The sequence below is a fragment of the Ovis aries genome, chromosome 11 (assembly GCF_016772045.2).
Source record: "Ovis aries strain OAR_USU_Benz2616 breed Rambouillet chromosome 11, ARS-UI_Ramb_v3.0, whole genome shotgun sequence".
NCBI lineage: Eukaryota > Metazoa > Chordata > Mammalia > Artiodactyla > Bovidae > Ovis > Ovis aries.
In genome coordinates this window covers 21,698,865-21,717,800 of record NC_056064.1, presented here as the reverse complement: position 1 = coordinate 21,717,800, position 18,936 = coordinate 21,698,865, and the positions used below count along the sequence as shown (strand labels likewise).

General features: G+C 52.7%; 1 protein-coding gene across 5 annotated transcripts in view; it reads right to left on the bottom strand.

Annotated features, from left to right (window-relative positions):
• The window catches only part of ABR (ABR activator of RhoGEF and GTPase), a 187,969-nt gene that overhangs the window by 72,797 nt on the left and 96,236 nt on the right, over window positions 1-18,936 (bottom strand). For 4 of the 5 annotated variants that reach the window (XM_042255475.2, XM_042255476.2, XM_042255477.2 and 1 more), the window contains exon 3: window positions 2,310-2,408. In XM_042255475.2, the coding sequence (XP_042111409.1) occupies window positions 2,310-2,408 (99 nt within the window). Of the gene's footprint in view, window positions 1-2,309; window positions 2,409-11,795; window positions 12,581-18,936 lie in introns of those variants that run through there. The other variant, XM_027975170.2, reaches the window with a different exon arrangement.

Here is an 18,936-nt window from a genome sequence, read left to right as displayed (position 1 = left end):
CACACCCTGGGAGTGGGAGCCCCAGGCTCATGGTTTTTGTCTTGAGAGCATGAACTGTTAGAAAGGCGAGCCGGGAGGGAGTGTCTTGGACCCTAAATCTGTTGTTACCTTTACCCAAACAAATGGAACTCAAATCAGGCCCAGCAACAGATGAGAACCCGAGCTGGAGTCTAAGAGGGGCCCACTTCCGATGGGAACATGCACCTCCACTTCCTTCAGGGAACGGGTGTGTGGACAGAAACAGGTTCTAACCTGCGCTCTCTCCCAGGATGGGAGAAAACAATAGAATACGCTCCCACCTGGGCTCCAAGAGCTTCCCCTACAGACTCACTCACCCCTCACAATGACCCCAAGAAGAGAGGATGAATATGAGTATACCCAGTTTGCAGGTGGACAGAATGAGGCACAAAGGTCCATTAATCTGCTGAAAGTCTAGAGCTGGCAGGCGCTCAGGTGGGGATTCAAAGCTGTTCCTCTGAGCCTCTTTCAAATATGCATCCTTTTATTCATAGTAATGACAGCCATGCCCCTTTGTTTAGCACAGCAATTCATAGTTTATAAGGATAAACTTATATTTCTGGGACTTCCCTAGTGGTCCAGTGGTTGAGATGCCAAACTTTCACTGGGGGATTGGGTTTGACTGATGGTCAGGGAATGAAGGTCCTGCATGCTACACGGTGAGGCAAAAAAAAAGGCTATAAGGTGGATTTTGGTTGCTTGTCCTCCCCTTCCTTTGACTGATATTTGAGTGTCTAAGAACCTAGCATTGTACTGGGTCCTCAAAATGATCTTCTCAACCCCATGAAGGACAGAAAGAAGGTAACGGCATTGTTCTCATCTTCAGATGAGGAAAGTGAGGCTCAAGGAGGTTATCCATGGCTTACCCAAAGCCAGTGGGTTGTTTTTTTTTAATTTTTAGAAATTTAATATTTTTAATTGGGTGGGGGGCAGTGTCAGATAGCATGTCAGATTATAATTCCCCAATCAGGGATTGAACCCATGTCCCTTGCATTGGAAGTTCAGAGTCTTAGCCACTGAACAGCCAGGGAAGTCCCATCAGTGGTTTTTAAAACCAACAACACACATCAGAAGGCACATGGCCCAGTACATACATACACATATCCACACAAACCAAAAGCTGCCTGAAACAGTACTTATTCTTACTACGTGGGATGCATGCTGACATTTTCTTTCTCATTCGTTTTAAACTGCTGGTTCACCCCACTTTGCTGCCTGAGCAACCCACTAGCAATCAAGATGCGTAGTTTGAAAGGCAGGGCAGTGAGTCCACTATTCATGGCAGCGTCAAGTCTTGCCTCAGCTCCGGCCCCAGACCAGAGTCCTGATCGACCTGCCGAACTGTTCCTCCCTTGAAGAAATAACTGTGAAGACCAACAGATTCCCAGTAAGACTGACCACCAATTCATTCCCCTGTGTTACAAAGCAGCGGCACACCTCAACAGTTACTCCTGGGGTAACAAGTGACAACAGCTCACATCACAGCAAGTACATAAATGCGGATCTTACAGTACTTCCTACTGATCTACATCTTCATTTCTTATTCCTCCTTGTTCTGATATCATCTGATATCTCAGTCTGCAAAACACCCCGGGAAGAGAACTTTCCACGCACAATTACTCTGCATAATATCCAGACGCCTCTAATACGCACTTTCTTCAGAGGCAAAAACATCTTACATCTGTGGTTACTTCTACCTTTGAAAACACTGTGTTATTCCCCTCCCAGTCCGATTCTCGCAACAACGCCTCCAGCTTGGAGAAGAAACTAAGGCACATTCACAGAGGGCGGCGGTCTGTCTAATGCCTCAGAGCTATGGTGCTTCTGAGAACGACACAGACAGCCTTCCACCTCATTTCCTGCCAGAAGGCCTCAGGATGGTGCTAATAGCTCACTACTCCAGGGAGGAGGAAGGACTGGGACCAGGGATGACAAAGAGGCCTGAACGTGATTGATTGGTAAAGACTGCCCACAGCATCAGTTGGAGGCAGAGGCTAAGATCCCACCTGGACAGAGCACTGTGATCCATTAGTAATGTCTGCACTATAGTTAGGGGTGATGGCGTGTTTGCCATGCCTAACCAGGTGGTGCTTCTTCTTCCACCTTTCCCAGGGTGAGTAATGGAGAATTGGAGTCGAGAGGCACAGGCCTCTTCTGGAAATGACCTTGGCTGCCAAGCCGTAGGCAGAGCAGTTCCACAGACCCCAGCCCTGGTAAGGACTGGTCCACCTCTCTCTCTGCCAACTCCAAACACAGTCTCAGAGCACACAGACCCTAAAATACATACTTACCAGCAACAGAGCTTCCAGCTGGTTAATATAGATCTCTTCGCTGGCCAGGAACCCCGAGAGAACCAGCTTTCTCATCTCCAGGCCCTTCCCTGCTTCCACCTGTAAAAGCAGATCAGAATCTGAGCAGCCTGTTTTCTTGCCTTTTTCCCCCTCTTCTTTCCCATTTTTGTAAGGGGACAAAAGCCAAATACTTATTATAGAAAATTCGGAAAACATAGAAATATAAAAGGAAAAAAAAAATCATCCATACTCCTACTGCTCCCATCTTGCTTAATTTCTCTTCCATCCTTTTTTTCCCCCATGCTTCCTTATATGATACCCATCTACCCTTATAGCTTCCTGTCCCCAGGAGCTCAAACCCACAGCCAAGAGAGGAGCCTGGCAGGCTACAGTCCATAGGATCACACAGTGTCGGACACGACTAAAGTAACTCAGCACAGCACCCTTATAATGGCTTCCCTGGAGGCTCAGATGGTAAAGAATCTGCAGTGCAGCAGACCTGAATTCAACCCCTGGATTGGGAAGATCCCCTGGAGAAGGGAACGGCTACCCACTCCAGTATTCTTGCTGAAGAATTCCTCAGACGGAGGAGCTTGGTGGGCTACAATCCATGGGGTTACAAAGAGTCCAACACGACTGAGCGACTTACATACTTTCACCCTTATTAATAGTGAGCCAGGTTAAAAAAGAACCTGAGCCCATGTGTGGGAGCAATTTAATGGAGGAGGGGAAAAAGACAGTGAAGGGAAATCAGAGTCATGACTGAGATGGGCATGGTCACCTGGAGAGCATAGCAGGGGCCAGAGAAGGTGCTCGATGGAAGACATGTATGAACAGAGAGGAGGAGTAGGGTCAGAGATGACGGGATGGAAGTGGCCAGGGGACTCCCGGCCAAGCGGCCTTCCAGCTACACCTCTGACTGTATCTTCCTGCCCCCGGGAGCTCAAGCCCTCAATGGAAGGTGCTGGCTGTGGGCCTTCAACCTTACCCCTTGTACCCACCCCGCCCCCAGCATCTCCTGACCCCATCAGGCCTCCTCCCCGCTCCAGAATTCTTTCTCCTCTATGCCAGAGATCATACCCCATTTAGCCTTGAATGGCCACCAACTAACCAATGTTTCCCGTTGTATCTACAGGATAGGTGGGGCCTGTGTTGAATGAATAGATAAATGAGTGAAGAATTTACTCAAATTCCCCAGTAATCATTTTTTGCAGTATTAAATGCCACCAACAGTTCCTGGCACAGAGAAAATGCTTGAACACTCTTCCTGAGTGAGAAGACATATAATTCTTGTCATCTAAGATCCCCAAGTCACTCCTGGCCTCTTCTCCCCTCTCCTCTGCCACACGGAGTCCCCAGTCCCTTCACAGTGTTCTAGCTCATCTCTTACGAAGATTCCTTCCTCTGCCCCACCCTCTTCGCTGCTGTAATTGAGGCCCACAGCAGCCTAGTCCCCATTGGGTTCGGATTGCCTTCTGCTTCTCTCTTCTGCCTCCACTGCACTCAGAGTCAGATCAGTCTTCCCAGAATGCCAGCCTACACCTGATGCTTATCAAAGACTTAATACTGCAAAAAAGTGGTTACTGGGGAATTCAAGCAGGTTCTTCGCTCGTTTATTTACTCATGCAACACATGCCCACCTATCCCGTAGACACAATGGGAAACAAGCATTCAATAGCCCTCACTTTCATGTGGCTTATAATCTAGTGGGAGAGAAACATGTTAAAACCAAAGCCAAGGACTTCCCTGGTGATACAGTGCATAAGAATCCACCTGCCAGTGGGGGACGTAGGTTTGATTCCCGGTCCGGGAAGCTTCCACATGGCATGGAGCAACTAAGCCCACAACTACTGAGCCTGTGTGCCCCCACTGCTGAAGCCCACTTGACCTAGAGCCTGTGCTCTGCACCACAGAGAAGCCACTGCAATGAGAAGCCCACCCCACAACTAGAGAGTGGCCCCTGCTTATCACAACGAAAACCCAGCACAGCCAAAAATAAATAAAGCAAACTAGCAACAAAAGCCGAGTAAGTATCAATATATGACTATAAAGTGTGATGCTAATTGCTAAGTCGCTTCAGTCGTGTCCCACTCTGTGCGACCCCAGACGGCAGCCCACCAGGCTCCCCCGTCCCTGGGATTCTCCAGGCAAGAACACTGGAGTGGGTTGCCATTTCCTTCTCCAATGCATGAAAGCGAAAGGTGGAAGTGACTGAGCGACTCCATGGACTGCAGCCTACCAGGCTCCTCCATCCATGGGATTTTCCAGGCAAGAGTACTGGAGTTGGGTGCCACTGCCTTCTCCGATAAAGTGTGATGGGGTCCAGCTTATTCTTTCCTTAAACACCTACAATGGCTCCCAGCACCTCTCCCCACCCTTCTGATCTCTCTAACAGCTGTCTGCTTTTCCAACAGGCCAGAGTGCTCCAGCCTCCAGACTTTGGTTCTAGCCGACCCTGCTCCCTATAATGCCTTCTCCTGCGTGAGCACTTCTCTCCTGAAGGCACAGCTGAAGGCCCTGGCCCTGCAGCTTCGGCTCCCAAGGAGGGAGTCTGATGCCCCTGACACGTGCCTGCTCTTGTTACCTGCCTGGTGATTTTGCAGGGCCTCTGAAGCACCCGGATCTTGCTCCTCCGGACGCCGCCACCTCTCCCCACAAAGCCCAGCACCACGTGATGCTCCTGACATGTGGGCACCTGACACTTATTAAGCCTTGTAAGTTCTTTCCACTCTCTCATTCAGCTTCATTGCCCTCTCAAATACCTCTCCGAAGGGGGTACTATATTTTTCCATGATACAAATGGAAACAAACAAATAAGACTTAAAAAGAGGGAGGGGACCAGTCCAGAATCACACAGCCAGAAAGTGACAGAGCTGGGACTCCCTCCTCCTCCCAGGTCCTTGACCACCAAATTCAGGGCTCATCTCCTGCTCTGATGATTCCCTCACTCTTGTGTTCCTTTGTCAACCTTCAGATGCTTACCTAGAATCTCAAACAGCTCCCTCTTTGGGCATTTAAGCATAAGCTGAAGCTATGCTAAGCTTCATATTTCTGAAGCTATCAGAAATCTCCTAGGTCCCAGGAGAGTTGCTTCCTCCCTGCTGCTTGGCTGCCCAGCAAGTTCTCACAGGCCTTGCTACCCTTTCCCCAGGTAAGGAACTTAACTCTTGACCTGCTATCAGCAAACCAGTTAGCAATTTTGCTGGAGGCGGTCTTTCCCAGAGTCTCTGAAATAAAACCTGATCTTATAACTGGACATCCTGCCAAAGATGTCCACTTCCCCAGCCACAAAACCTGCCATATGTCACCTTAGTGGCAAAAGGGAATTTGCAAATGTGACTATGGATTTTTAGGTGGGGAGGTTATCCTGGGATTATCAGATAGAGCTCAGATAAGAGACCTTTTGGGGCTTTCCGATGGCTCAGTGGTATAAAGAACCTGCCTGCAAGGCAGGAGCCACAGGAGACACGAGTGTGATCCCTGGGTCGGGAAGATCCCCTGGAGGAGGGCATGGCAACCCACTCCAGTATTCTTGCCTGGAGAATCCCAAGGACAGAGGAGCCTGGTGGGTTACAGTCCACAGGGTCGCAAAGAGTTGGACATGACTGAAGCCACTTAGCACAGCACAGCATGCATGCAAGAGACCTATGAGCAGGAGGCAAGAGGGTCAGGGTCAGAGAAGAGGCGACTAACTCACAGAAGGAGAGATGGGGGGGGGGCGGGGACAGGGAGAGACTGAGTGAGAAACTGAAAGATGTGAGGACAAAGGATGGGACCACGAGCCAAGGAATGCAGGGGCCTCTAGAAGCCGGAAAAGACAAGGAACAGGTCATCTTCCCTAGAGCTTCTAGGAGGAATGCAGCACTCCTGACCCTTGAGACTTGCAAGAGAATAAATCCGTGTGGTTTTAAGCCACCAAATGTGTGGTAGTTGCTTTCGGCAGCATTAGGAGACCAGTATGGGTGCCAAGGTTTAGGGGAAAACAATAGTTACTTATTGATGGGTTCACAAGTACCAGGCACAGTTCTAAGTGCTTTCCGAGGATTAACTCTCTGGAATCCTGCAATCTGGATGGTGTTATCATTATCCCTCTGAGGAACAGAGAAAAGAAACTGCCAACTGTCTAGAGCCATGGGAATCGCAGGCAGGCAGCAGCACCATCTCTGAGGAATGAGACTGGAGCTTGGAGCAGGGCCCACAGGCCCTGGAGGCAGAGGTCAAGGTCAGACCCTGCTGCTTCTGCCTGACAAGTGGAAACTAGCCCTCTATGTTAGGGGCCAGCACTTCCCTCCTGTATCCCATTCCCTTCCTGTTCCCTGCCAACAGGGGATGTGCCCAAGGACTTGGCAAACGTGCTCTCAAGAAGTCACTTGGGGGCACAGTGTGAGCTTAACTGTAGGCCTGGCTGGACCAAGTCCAGGGTGAAGAGCTGGTGACTCATGGCTCCCACCAAGCCTTTACATTCCACCCCAGGCAAGAGCACAGACCCTGGGGTCAGCCCCCATGACACCCCAATGCAGCAGGACCCCCTCCTCATGAGACTCCAACCTCGGAGTCCAATCTTGAAAAAATCCCCACAAACGCAGCAAGTAGTCACTCCCAAGCAGCCCCACTCTGGGCTGTATTCACTCTGATGTTTTGGCTGGTGAGGGGATGGAGGCTATGGAAAGGGATGTGAAATTAACTATTTTACCAACAGTTAACCTGGTCTCAGTTAACACCCCAATCCTCTTCCATCTTTGCTTTCTTCTGACCACACCTGTTCCTGGTTTGGAATTACCTGGAAATTCACAATTCCTTTTTCAGTCCTCCTGGGGCTACTCTCATCCCGTAAAACACCAGGGCTCAGGACTTCCCTGGTGGTCCAGTGGTTAAGACTGTGCTCCCATTGCAGGGTGCATGGGCTCAATCCCTGGTCAGGGAACTAACATCCCGCCTGCCGCACGGTGTGGCCACAAAACAAAGAAGCCACCAGAGCTCAGCATCCATTCACTCATTCCTCACTGTGTGCCCAGCACTGGGGAAAAAGGGGAGAGGACAGTCTTGACCCCCAAAGAGCCCCCCAGAGGCACCTACATGCCCAGAATCACCGGGGGGAGTTCTGGGGAGTTCAGGGCCTCCAGAGCCTGTGCCAGGCTGCCCGCCAGTCCTGCACACGGGGAAGCTGCCTTCTGGGTGACACTGTCCCCACTTCCTCCCCCAGCAGAGCTTATGAAACTCAGCAGCCATGGTGGGCTCGATCATGGCCAGCATTTTACACAACCTGCTGGGCTGAAAGGCTGTCACAGCCTGAGGCCCCAAATCCAAGAGGTCAAGTCACTCTGAAGTGGACAGTAGCTGCAAGTTAGGCTCAGCTGGCTCTGGCCTGGTCTTTTACAGTCTGGGCTAAATAAAGCCTCCAAGGCTTTGGCTCCAGGCCAAGTCAAGACACTCTCTCCAGGAGCCTTAATCTCCTTCAAGACAGCAATGCGGGCTGAACAGGCAGGACCTCCTGCGACTCCCACGTCTTAGGCCAAGTGGCTCTGCCGACAGCAGAACTCAGCCCATTGGCCACACCAGTCTGCAAGGGGTATGGAGGTGGCGGTGGGGCTGTCTGGCCAGAGTGGATGCCTCTGAGTTTAGGCACTGGGTCCATGCCGAGCATCAGCCTCAGCATAGCCGGCCCCTCCCTGAGTTGAGTCGATACAGGGAACTCAGCCATTCTCTCCTCTTCCCAGCCCTAGGCACCGGGAAGTTCTCTTTCAGTTAGTTCCTCAGCAGAATGGAGGACAGAGGACAGGGACCACTGCTGGGGGACTCTGCTGAAAAGTGGAGTCCCATATTCTGGGCTGTCTGGAGCCACAGGCAGGCCCCATGGGGTTCAGCAGTGGTTCCATGGTGCAGTTGTTCACATCCCACATCTCTGCAGTTGGGTCATACTCACATACCACCAGCATGCTTACTTAATACTGTCCTTTACAACAACTGGCTTCTTAAAAGCACAGCCTTCGGCTTCCCTGGTGACTCAGAGATAAAGAATCAGCCTGCCAATGCAGGAGATACGGGTTCAGTCCCCAGTCCGGGAAGATTCCACATGCTGCAGAGCACCGAAGCCCATTACACAACAGCTACTGAGCCTGCCTCTAGAGCCTGGGAACCACAGCCGCTGGGGCCCGTGTGCTCTAGAGCTTGTGCTCTCCAACAAGAGAAGCCACCACAACCAGGAGCCCACAGACCACAGCTAGAGAGTAGCCCCTGCTCGCTGCAACTAGAGAAAAGCTTGTGCAGTAACAAAGACCCAGCACAGCCAAAAATAAATAAGTGAAATTAAAAAAAAAAACAACAACAACAGCCTTATCCCAAGCATTATGTTTGAAAGCACAGGAATGTACAAGCCAAACCCGCACCAGCTACAGTGGAAGCTCGGCGTCTTAACCACTGGACCACCAATCAAGTTATTATTTGTTTTCTAAAATACATTAAAATGTATGCCTAACTGTTAAAGTGCAAAATCTATATCTAGGTGCTACCTAAAATCATCTCTCAAATCTTCTCATCTGTGGTGCACACTTCAGGGGAAAACCTGAGTAGGAAACACAGGCATGGCCATCGCTACACATGGTCGGGGGGAGCAGAGATTTGGACAAGTGAAACAGAAACACAGGCAGTTGATAATCCATTAAAAATTGGCACAGAATTCACCTGAGGAGTTAATCTGCATTACAAAAGGATTTTAAAATTCCTGACAACTGAGTTCCTTTAAATAGCAGCTTTCACATAGCAAGGCCTCTATCAGCCCGAGGTACCTTTAGGTACCTTTAAATAGAATCGTATGCAAGATTTGGAGGACATACACAACACCTTACAGAGGGGAGGCGATGCTGCTCTCCGTGTTCATGCATTATTCTTAGTTTGTAGACTTTTAACTCCCCAAAGGGAGGTGTGGGTTGAAACACATTGCAAGCTCCAGCTCCAAGCTCCATGGAGAAAACCACGGCCATCTTCATACCTGTCCCCTGGGCAAGATGAAGCATCTCAGGAATGACACTGAAAACAGGATTGATTTGACCTGTATAGTAGGACTGGTGTTTGGACACTGTTGAAGGTAAGTGCTCCTGAAGTAAAGTAATGACAGCAAAGACAGAACGGCCTGGACTCCCACCAGCTGTCAAGAAGAGTCTACCAAGCAGGAGCGCGCCAAGCCCAGGACAGGAGCACACCCTCCGGAAAGGAGCCTTGACTTCACAGGTGTACATGCCCACCCGCGCACGCACATACACACACACATATCCCTGACTCAATGAGAAGCGTTCTCTCCTAATCTGAATTTAGTACCCTTTTATCAGAACCCTTCTCCTGGCTCTGCCTACTTTCTCATTATATTCCTATTATCTGGGCACTTGCCCCCTTGCTCTGAACTTTATGAGAGGGGATCAAGTCTTTCTCATCTCCTCTCCTCCCCAGTGCCAGGCACCCTGCTTTGACTAGAACAGAACCTGAGTGTGTGTTGAATGAATCAGCGAGCTTTCTGCCTGCTGTTCCCTCTATAGATGGCCAAGCCTGGTGGTGGAGAAGGGCTTCCTAGATGTGTTCAGGCTGAGACAGGGGGCCTGGAATTCTCCAACACTCAGGAAAGGGCCCTTCTCCCTGGAAACAGGTAGGTCCAGGAACACTGCTCCGGGAGGAACAGCATTTTTAGGTGTGATGTGTACCTAAGCCCCCATGACATCCACATGCTTTCTTCTTACAAGGCCAGGGACATCGAGCCTCACTCATCCCACCAATCCCCTGGACACCAGCCACACACCAGGCTCTGTGCAGTGCCCACCATGAATACAAGAGGGCTCCGCCCTCAAGGAGAACAGAATCAAGAAGGCAGAGTCTAGAGTTCCAAACAGAATGAAATATGGGCTAGGCCAGTATAAACCAGGGAGGAGACCCATAAGGCAGGACAGGAGTGGGGTCCCATCTGTGCTGGGGAGGGCATCTCAGGGAAGGACCATTAGGAACCCACGTAGGTCCCATCCCACACACCACTAAATTCCCAGCAGGTGCTCTTGGTTCATAACCAAACTTCTCCCCATCCTGCTCCTGGGATGGCTAGTCAGACCCCAAGGCCAAGGCCTCAGGGGCCCAGTGAGAGACATGACTTACTCCAGTGTGCCAGGCTAGCACCAGATGAGCAACCCAGGGGTGGGGCATCAGCCACTGCCAGCCTCCCATTATAGCTCCTCTCTGCCCCACACCCAGGCCTACAGCTACTGCTCCACCCCTTCCACACATCAGCCATCTACCGTGGGCCTGCAGTCTATTTTTACCTCCATTAGCTCCTCCTCGGAACCAGACTGCAGCCCGGATGGGGCAGGGCTCTCTGATGCCCATCTTCCAGGAGGGACAAAGGGGCCCAGGGAGGCTCAGTGACAGTTGCTTCCTGACCACAGCAAGGCTCTGTGCACCACGCCCTCTGGGGTGAAGTGCTGCCAGGGCAGACTGGCCGGGGCCCCCAGACAGGCACTCTCTGTTAGGTAGCCTGGATTGCAGCCTGCGAACTCCCTGCCAAACGTTCTCACTGGCCCTCCCTTCAAGCCACAGAACAGGGAGGAGGTGAGCAAAACACTGAGGTCAGAGCTCTTAGAAGCGGGCCTAGGTGAAGGAAAGGAAGCATATAGTGTGTGCAGCACTGGTGTGCTTTCAAGGGGAAGCCCAGCCCCTGGGGCGCAGGTGAAGAGAAGGGAGGGGGACTGAGGCTGCCCCGCCCCTCCTACTCTACCTTCAAGGCAACTTCTCCAGACACAAGGGCACCACTGCACAGAAGGCCCATAGCCCAGCGCCAGAGGCTGTTTGCTTCCTGCCAGTGCCCACCTTGGGTAAAGTGCCTTATCCACCCAGCTCCAGCCTTCAAGCCGGCTGTTACCTCCCCTTTCCGGCTCATCCAACTCTTTCCCTTCAAGGAAGCCCAGTGACCCCTGGTTCTGGATCCCTCCAAAAACCAGGAGCCCTGGCCCAGATGCTCCAAGTCTCCTAGCTGAGCAAGGGCCCCCTTGGCCTGAACTTCCCAAGTGCACTTATCCCCCTGCTGCCATGGAAACAAAGAATTATAGCTTTCTGGTTTCAGGTCACCAGCTCCTGGGGTTGAGGGGGGGGGGGGGGCAAGCAGGCTCACACCCCTGGCGTGCCCCCTAGGTGACTCATGTCACTGCCAGAGAAAAAGACACTGCCACCCCCCCCCTCCCAAGCTGGTCTGGGGAAAGCCAGCAGCCACTCCCCTTCGAGGACAACTGGTCCAAGGGGAGGAGGCCGACACTGCACCTCTCCCCCGGGAACAACTGCCCAAAGCAAAGCCCCTCTCATCCCCTGACGGGCTGGCGACCGGGCGCCGGCCCCCTCTCCGGTTGGGGTGCTCCAGCTCAGCCACGAGGCTGGTGCGCAAACCAGCCATTTCTGCAGTCAGAGCTGCGAGCCCTGCCCCCTCCCCCGACAAGCATCCAGGGCGTGTCACGTTCCCACCTTCACAGTCACCAAGAAGGGGGACCCTGAGCTGGGGCTGGTCGGGGTTCCCAGCTCGCACTCCTCCAGCAGAAACACATCTTCATCCTCCAGGACCTTGTCCAAAAAGCCTATCGCCTCCTCTTCCTCTTCCATGGCAGCCGGAGCCGCGGAGGGCAAACAGGAAGCGGGGTCCCGGCGGCAGCAGCGGCAGCAGCCGTGGCCGCCGGCGCCCGGGAGGGAGCGGGGCGGGCCGGCGGGGACGGGAAGAGCGCGCGGGGCAGGCCTACACCAGCACACGGGCCTCCCCGGAGTCCGTCCTGGCGCCCGGCCACCGGCTGCCGATGAAAGGGTCCATTATGAACCTTCTCGGGCCGCCGGCTCCCGGCCCTCCCGGAGAAACGGGAAGCGGGGCGGCCCCGCGGGTCCCGGCCGCCTCTGGCGGGGAGCTCCAGCCGCCGCCGCCGCCGCCGCGATCCTGGGGCCCGCGCGCCCCTGCCCGCCGTGCGCGCCGGCTCTCCGGGCAGGCGGGGCCCCGCTCCCCGCGCCGCTCCCAGCCCGGCCCGGGCGCCCCGCCGCCGCGGCCGGCCGCTCGGATCCCGCCCTCCTGGACGCCGAGGCTCGCGTTCGCTCTCAAGGCAGGAAATGCCCGACTCGACGGGCAAGGTGGAGCCGTTCCCCTCTCTGCGGTCGCCGGGCTAGCCGGCCGGCGGGAGGCTCCGGGAGCGCGGAGGAGGGGCGACGAGGCCGCAGCCGGGCCGGGCGCGGAGGGGAGGTCCGCTTCCCAGAGACAGGCTTTTATTTACAGCCCCTCACCGGCCCCGCGGGCTGGGCGGGCCGGCGGGCGGGGGCGGAGCGGAGGAGCAGCTGCCCGCCGAGCCTCGCGGGCCCCCGGGGCCAACCTCGGTGTCACCTTGGGATGCCGACCAGCCCCTAGTCACTTCCGCCCCAGGCTCTGACACCTTTAGGCCTGGTGAGAAACCATAGTTTCCATCGCCACCGTGGTTGGGGCTTTGTGCAAAGGAGGCCTGACCTGCTTTCCCGAGGCAGAAGCACAAGTGCCAGCCAGGGGTTGCAGCGGGGGCCGCTTGGGGCCGCCAGAGGTACCACACCTCCTCCTTATAGATGCTGCTGAGATTAGCAGCACCGCACCTCTTTGGGGCTCTTCTCCTTCAAGAAGGGCCTCTGAGCCCAGCAGAACCAGCCCCGCAGGGAAGGGTACACTGAAGCCAGGATCACGAGCATCGCCAGCCTTGCCCATCCCAGCCTGCTTTCCCTGGCTTCCCGTGCTTCCAGAAGCTGAATGCATTCGCACATCCCCCGGTCCCCCGGCCCCATCCAGAGATGCATCAGTACATCCACCTACTCTTGCCGGGAAGGAGTTTCAGGGCGGGAGCTGGAAAAAGCTCTTTCACAACACAACATCTAGGACAAAGGTTGCAAACTCCAGGCCCCAGGAGGGTGTGGGTAAGATCGGTTAGTGAAGTGAGCCAGGTAGGGACCAGGTGAATTCAAGAGTGTCACTCAGCTCCAGCTGCTGGCTGCCAGGGGCAATGCAGGCTCACGGTTAACACCCCACCCCCCAGCCCCAAAGTGAGAGCTCTCAATTTAAAAATGATGGCAGAGGGACTTCCCTGGCAGTCCAGTGGTTAAGACTTCCCCTTCCAATGCAGAGGGTGCCGGTTCCCTGGCCTGGGGGCTAAGATCCCACATGCCAAAAAAAACCAAAATATGAAACATAAGCAATATTGTAACAAACTCAACAAAGACTTTAAAAATGGTCCACATCAAAACAATAAAAATAAAAAATAAACAATGGCAGGTAAATTCTATTTAAGAAACAAGGTGCAGTCTAAATGAAACATCTGTGCACTGAATCGGGCTTACAGACAAGACTGCTGCCTTCTTGCAACGGGTTGTTTCTTTGAGAGAAGTTTGGGAGAGTGTGTGTGTGTGTGTCTGTGTGTGTGTGTGTCTGTGTGTGTGTGTGTGGCGCGTGCATGCGGGTGAGGGTGGGGGTGGGTGGGAAGAGGGTGTTGGAGGATGGTCCTGGAATATTACCTCTGTCCCATTTCCTCCTGGTATCTTGGAATCAAATTCAGCTTCACACATGACCAGTCTACCACTTTGTAAACCTGTACAGTAAGTGCCACCAACCAGGCAGGTCAAGTGAACACTCTGGATTCTGAGTAATGAGCCCTGGAGCTCCAACTCCTCTCAAGCACCCCCCACCTGCCCCTACCCTGCCAATCTCCCACCAGCCCCCAAACTATGTCTCTAGTCGGGGATTTCCTCGAAATCTTCCTGGTGCTTCTTGCTCACAAGTGACTCTCAATACACAGTTGCCAGGACCAACCAGTGTGGTTCTTAATGACGCAGTGTCTGAGTTGTCCCTAATGCCTTGTGTGTCTACCAGGACCTCCTTAGGCAATGGTACATCTCCGGCTGGTGGCAGGTATATGCCCATAGAGGGTAGAGTCCAGCTCTTTGGGACTCATTTGGAAATGCATTCCAAAGTGGGGGTCAACCATGCGCCACCCTGGGCCCACCTGGGGTCATCATCTCTCCTTCCAACTGAGTATCTCAGCTGAGAATAGGGTTCTTGGTTGAGCCTCCAGGCTGGGTAGAGGGGTTGAGGAAGAAGGAGGAGGGAAAAGGAGAGAGGTGAACGTGGTTTGTCACCCCAATTTCCCCCAAAATCTCTGAAAGTTCTGATCTCTAGGTGGGGCTCCTGCCATTCTATTACAGCTGAAAACCTGTCTTCTCCAGTAAAAGATTTCTCCCTGTCACTATAACTGAAATACAGACCAAGGGATTTGGTGTGAGTTCTCTGGGGCCTCAGGGCTGACGGGGTTCCACACGGGCATACCCCACCCTACACCCGCCCTCTCCATCAGTCCCTGTCCCTGCCCTGGCTGGGTTATATATAGCCGGGGCACATCAGAAGGGCCACAATTCCTCATCTGTTTGGGCGGGTTAGGCTGTTTTCTGGGCTTGGGAACAACCAGGACTGGCATTCCCCAGGGCAGAAGTGTGCCAGCCCAGGGCTCTGTGCCAGTCTCCCCCCCTGCAGGCTCCGGGTGCATGGCATATGGGGCTGCCCTCACTGGTCGGACAAGCAGGTGGCATGGGAGAAGGGCCTAACAGCCCGGGAGCCCCTGTCTGCATTCCCCCACCCAAAGGAACATGAGGGGCCCTGAGGGGTCTCATAGAAGTATCCCCTTCTGTTTCCCCAGGCTCCTCCCCAGCAGGGCAGAATCGACACCCACTTCTTCCGAACTTTCTTCTTCTTTCTTCTTCTTTCCCTGAAACCTCTCCTCTCAGAAGCTGTTCCTTGAATATCCAAACATCTCCACTCCACCAGGGCTGGGGTTGGCTGGAAATTCCAGTGAGTAACTCGAGTGCCCTTCCATTTCCCCCAGGGCACAGACTCCGCTCAGAGGCCCTCAGTCCTGCCCCTGGTGGGAATGACTCACAAGTCCCAGGGGGTGTCCCCCCCCCCTTTCCCTGGCCTGTGCCCTGAGCCAGCCCTGGACCGGGCTTCCTCCCTGTGTCCTCTGCAGCTCCGCCTGCTCCGCCTAGCTCCCGACCCTCCTCTCCAGAGAAGCCGCCTGCTCCAAAGGCCTCGCAGCTGCTGTATTCCCAAGTCACAGGCCCCCTTCTCTACTCCTTGCTCTCTGCAGTCTGGACACTCTTAAACCCCTCAGCTCCCATGGCCGTGTCGATGCTGCCTCTGACCACTCTGGTTTAGGCTGGCCCTTCTCTCTCCTAACCCCTAGAAGATGGGAGTCACCCAGTCGGGCGCAGGCCTCCACACTTTGCTCTCTACCCTCGGGGAACTCATCCCCTGTCACTGCTAGCCCGTCCCCACCTGCAGCCCCAGTGTCCTGCTCTGCTCCCAGTGTGATATCTAAGCTGTCAGCTGGTCCTTCTCACTTGGAAGTCCCACTGGCAGCCCCTCAAACTCCACCTCTCCAGACCCAACAACCCTTCTCCCTCTCTCACCCAGCTTCCCCTTCTGGCTTCTCCACTTCTGTTGGCAGGGTCCCCATCTTGTGACTGTTCCTTCCCTCAGGCCCCACATCCTTTTTACCAAGTCACTTAGTGCTTCCTTCTTTTCCTTTTCCAAAGCCACCACCCCAGCCAGGGTTTGCAGCATCTCACACTACACAACTGCAATAATATTCCTCTTTGACTCCTGATCTTGTCTGTCCATCTGACAGTTCATTCATACCCAGAAGGCCTGGGTATTACGAATACACAAACCTGGGGGACACAGCCTTTGCTATTAGAATGCTCTCAACTCAAACTTCCCTGGTGGTCCAGTGGTTAAGACTCCAAGCTCCCACTGCAGGGGCCATGGGTTCAATCCCTGGTTGGGGAGGATCCTCTTGGCAAAAAAAAAAAAAAAAAGAGGAATGCTCTCAACTCAACTCAGAGAAGGCGATGGGCCTATAAACAGATGAGGCAGTATTCTCACTGGCCAACACAGCAGGAACAGAGGACAAAGGCACTAATCCTGCCTGAGAGGAAAAGCTTCACAGGAGAGTGGTTTCTGAGCAGCATCTTGAAAAGGAGAAGGGTTTCCAGGCAAAGGGAGGAAAATGGTTTGCAAGGAACCCCAGGAAACACAGCAGGACAGAAGAGAAAACGGGCAGGTGATGAACTTGGAGGTGTGGGCGGGAATCACTCCGTGGAGGGTGAGGAGCGTGGGCTCCCCCATGGGCAAGGGGCACGGACTGAGATTTCGGACACCTGCCAAGCCTACACTTTTCCAAGCCACCAACAGTTTACTCTCCCCAAACCCAGCAGCCTTCTCTCACACTCTTCTCCATCCCCTCATTCCCTTACCCCCTCCATCAACAAGTATCTGTTCATTGCCCACAGTGCCTGCCAGGCGCTAGCACTCAGAACGTAGCCACCAGCAGGAAGATTTGTTTACCTCCGTGGAGCTGCCTGTCTCAGGGACAGACTGGCCACCGCTCGCCAAGGCAGGGCCAGGGGAAGGGTACAATCTCAGAACTATTGGGGTGAGGTACAACCCTTTCAGAAAGAATAACTCGGAAATATCTATTGTGATTTAAAATGTTCACACCCCCTGACTCAGCACCTCCACTTTAAGGGATTTTTCTGCAAAAAACATTTCTACAAGGGCTCAAAGATCTCTGCACAAAGATATTCACTTCAATGATGGTTAAACCAGTGAAAGACTGGAAACAGTCCAAATGTCCATTTGAAGGGGACTGGCCAAGTGAATTATGGTACATCCGCTAAAAGAAACACTACATACAGTTGTGAAGGAGAACGAGGTAGTCTTTAATTACTGACATGCAAGATGTCCAAGACTTATTAAGTAAAATAACCAGAGCAAATTGCATAAAGTATCAATAGCATGATCCCACTTTAAAATATATATATATATATATGCACACACACATATACACATATTAGAGAAATGGCAACCTACTCCAGTATTCTTGCCTGGAAAATCCCAGGGACAGAGGAGCCTGGCGGACTACAGTCCATGGGGTCGCAGAGTTGGACACGACTTAGCGACTAAACAACAACGATATATACATATACACATATACATAGAATGTGTTTATATATGTATAATGCATAATGTATTATATATAATTATATAATGTATAAGTAAATACATACATATTATATAATGTATTTATACTACTAAGTTGTGTCAGTCGTATCCGACTCTGTGCAACCCCATAGACAGAAGCCCACCAGGCTCCCCTGTCCCTGGGATTCTCCAGCCAAGAACACTGGAGTGGGTTGCCATTTCCTGCTCCAATGCATGAAAGTGAAAAGTGAAAGGGAAGTCGTTCAGTCGTGTCCGACTCTGTGCAACCCTATAGACAGAAGCCCACCAGGCTCCTATAAAAACGTATTTTATGTATATAATATCTTACTTGGAAAAATACACAACCATCTCTTAACAGATATTCTCTCTGTAAAAGGGGACTTAAGGAGACTTTCACTTTCCATATTATACACTTCTGTAAAATTAGAATTTTCAGTGATATCATCAAAAAATAAAGAAGTTAAAAAAAGAAGTGTGTTAAGTGCTACAATTGGGAAAGTAGACTGAGCTCTGGGGGCACAAGACACGCACATCTGATGCGGCAAAGGGGAGTCGCAGGAAGCTCTCCAGAGAAGGTGGCCTTAAAACTCCTACCTGGGACTGCCCTGGTGGTTCAGTGGTTAGGACTCCACACTTCGACTGCAGCAGGGGCGATAGGATCCCCGGCTGGGGAACTAAGATCCAGCATGCCACAAGGCACAGCCAAAAGATTAAAACAAAAACAAAACTCCTACCTGAAAATGAACAGGGACTAGCCATGCCAGCGGTGACTCGCGGACAGACAGGACAGCATGAGGCTCAATGAAATGAGTTCAGTCTGGGTGGCCAGTCTTCATTCATTCAACCAGTACTTACTGGGCATCTCTGACGTGCCAGGCACAGTTCTAGGTACTAGAGTTTGCAATGAGCAAACATTTCAGTACAAAACTGACAAAGCTCCATGGCTTTGTCATGGAGCTCACGTTCTAGCTGGAGGGCTGGTGATGAGGTTGCAGAGGTGGGCAGCAGTCAAGTGGTCAGGTTAGGCATGGCCTTGACAGCATTGCTAAGGGCAGGCATGGAAAAATCTGACCGGGAGTGACCGGACAGCGTTTCAATGTGTCCCTCCCGCTGACATCAGATTACTCTTTCTAACACATTGCTCACTCTGTGTCCAGCAGGAAGCCACCAAGTCAGCCCAAACAAGGACAGTGGGGCCCTTGCTGATGACTCAACTGATCACACTGTTGATAACAACCACCTCTGCTGTTTGCTGTCCCCTGAAAGGGCCAGGCGCAGTCTCGCCTCCAGGCCTGATCCTGGCTTGGATCCCCCTCTCCCTCTTCTCTGCTTATCCCTGGCCCCTCCTACTTCCTTGGCAGGAACTCAAGCCCCACCCCTATGTTTTCCAGAGCTCATCAGACCCTGGGCCAATGAGAACTGACCCTGGGGGACCAGTGCCACGGGTAGACACAGGGTCAGCATCCACCACAGATACAATCAGGTTCATCATCTTCTTGATAATCAGCCTCCTCCCTCTGACTTCCCTTTTTCTGCTATAGCAGAAGTCACTACAAACATCAG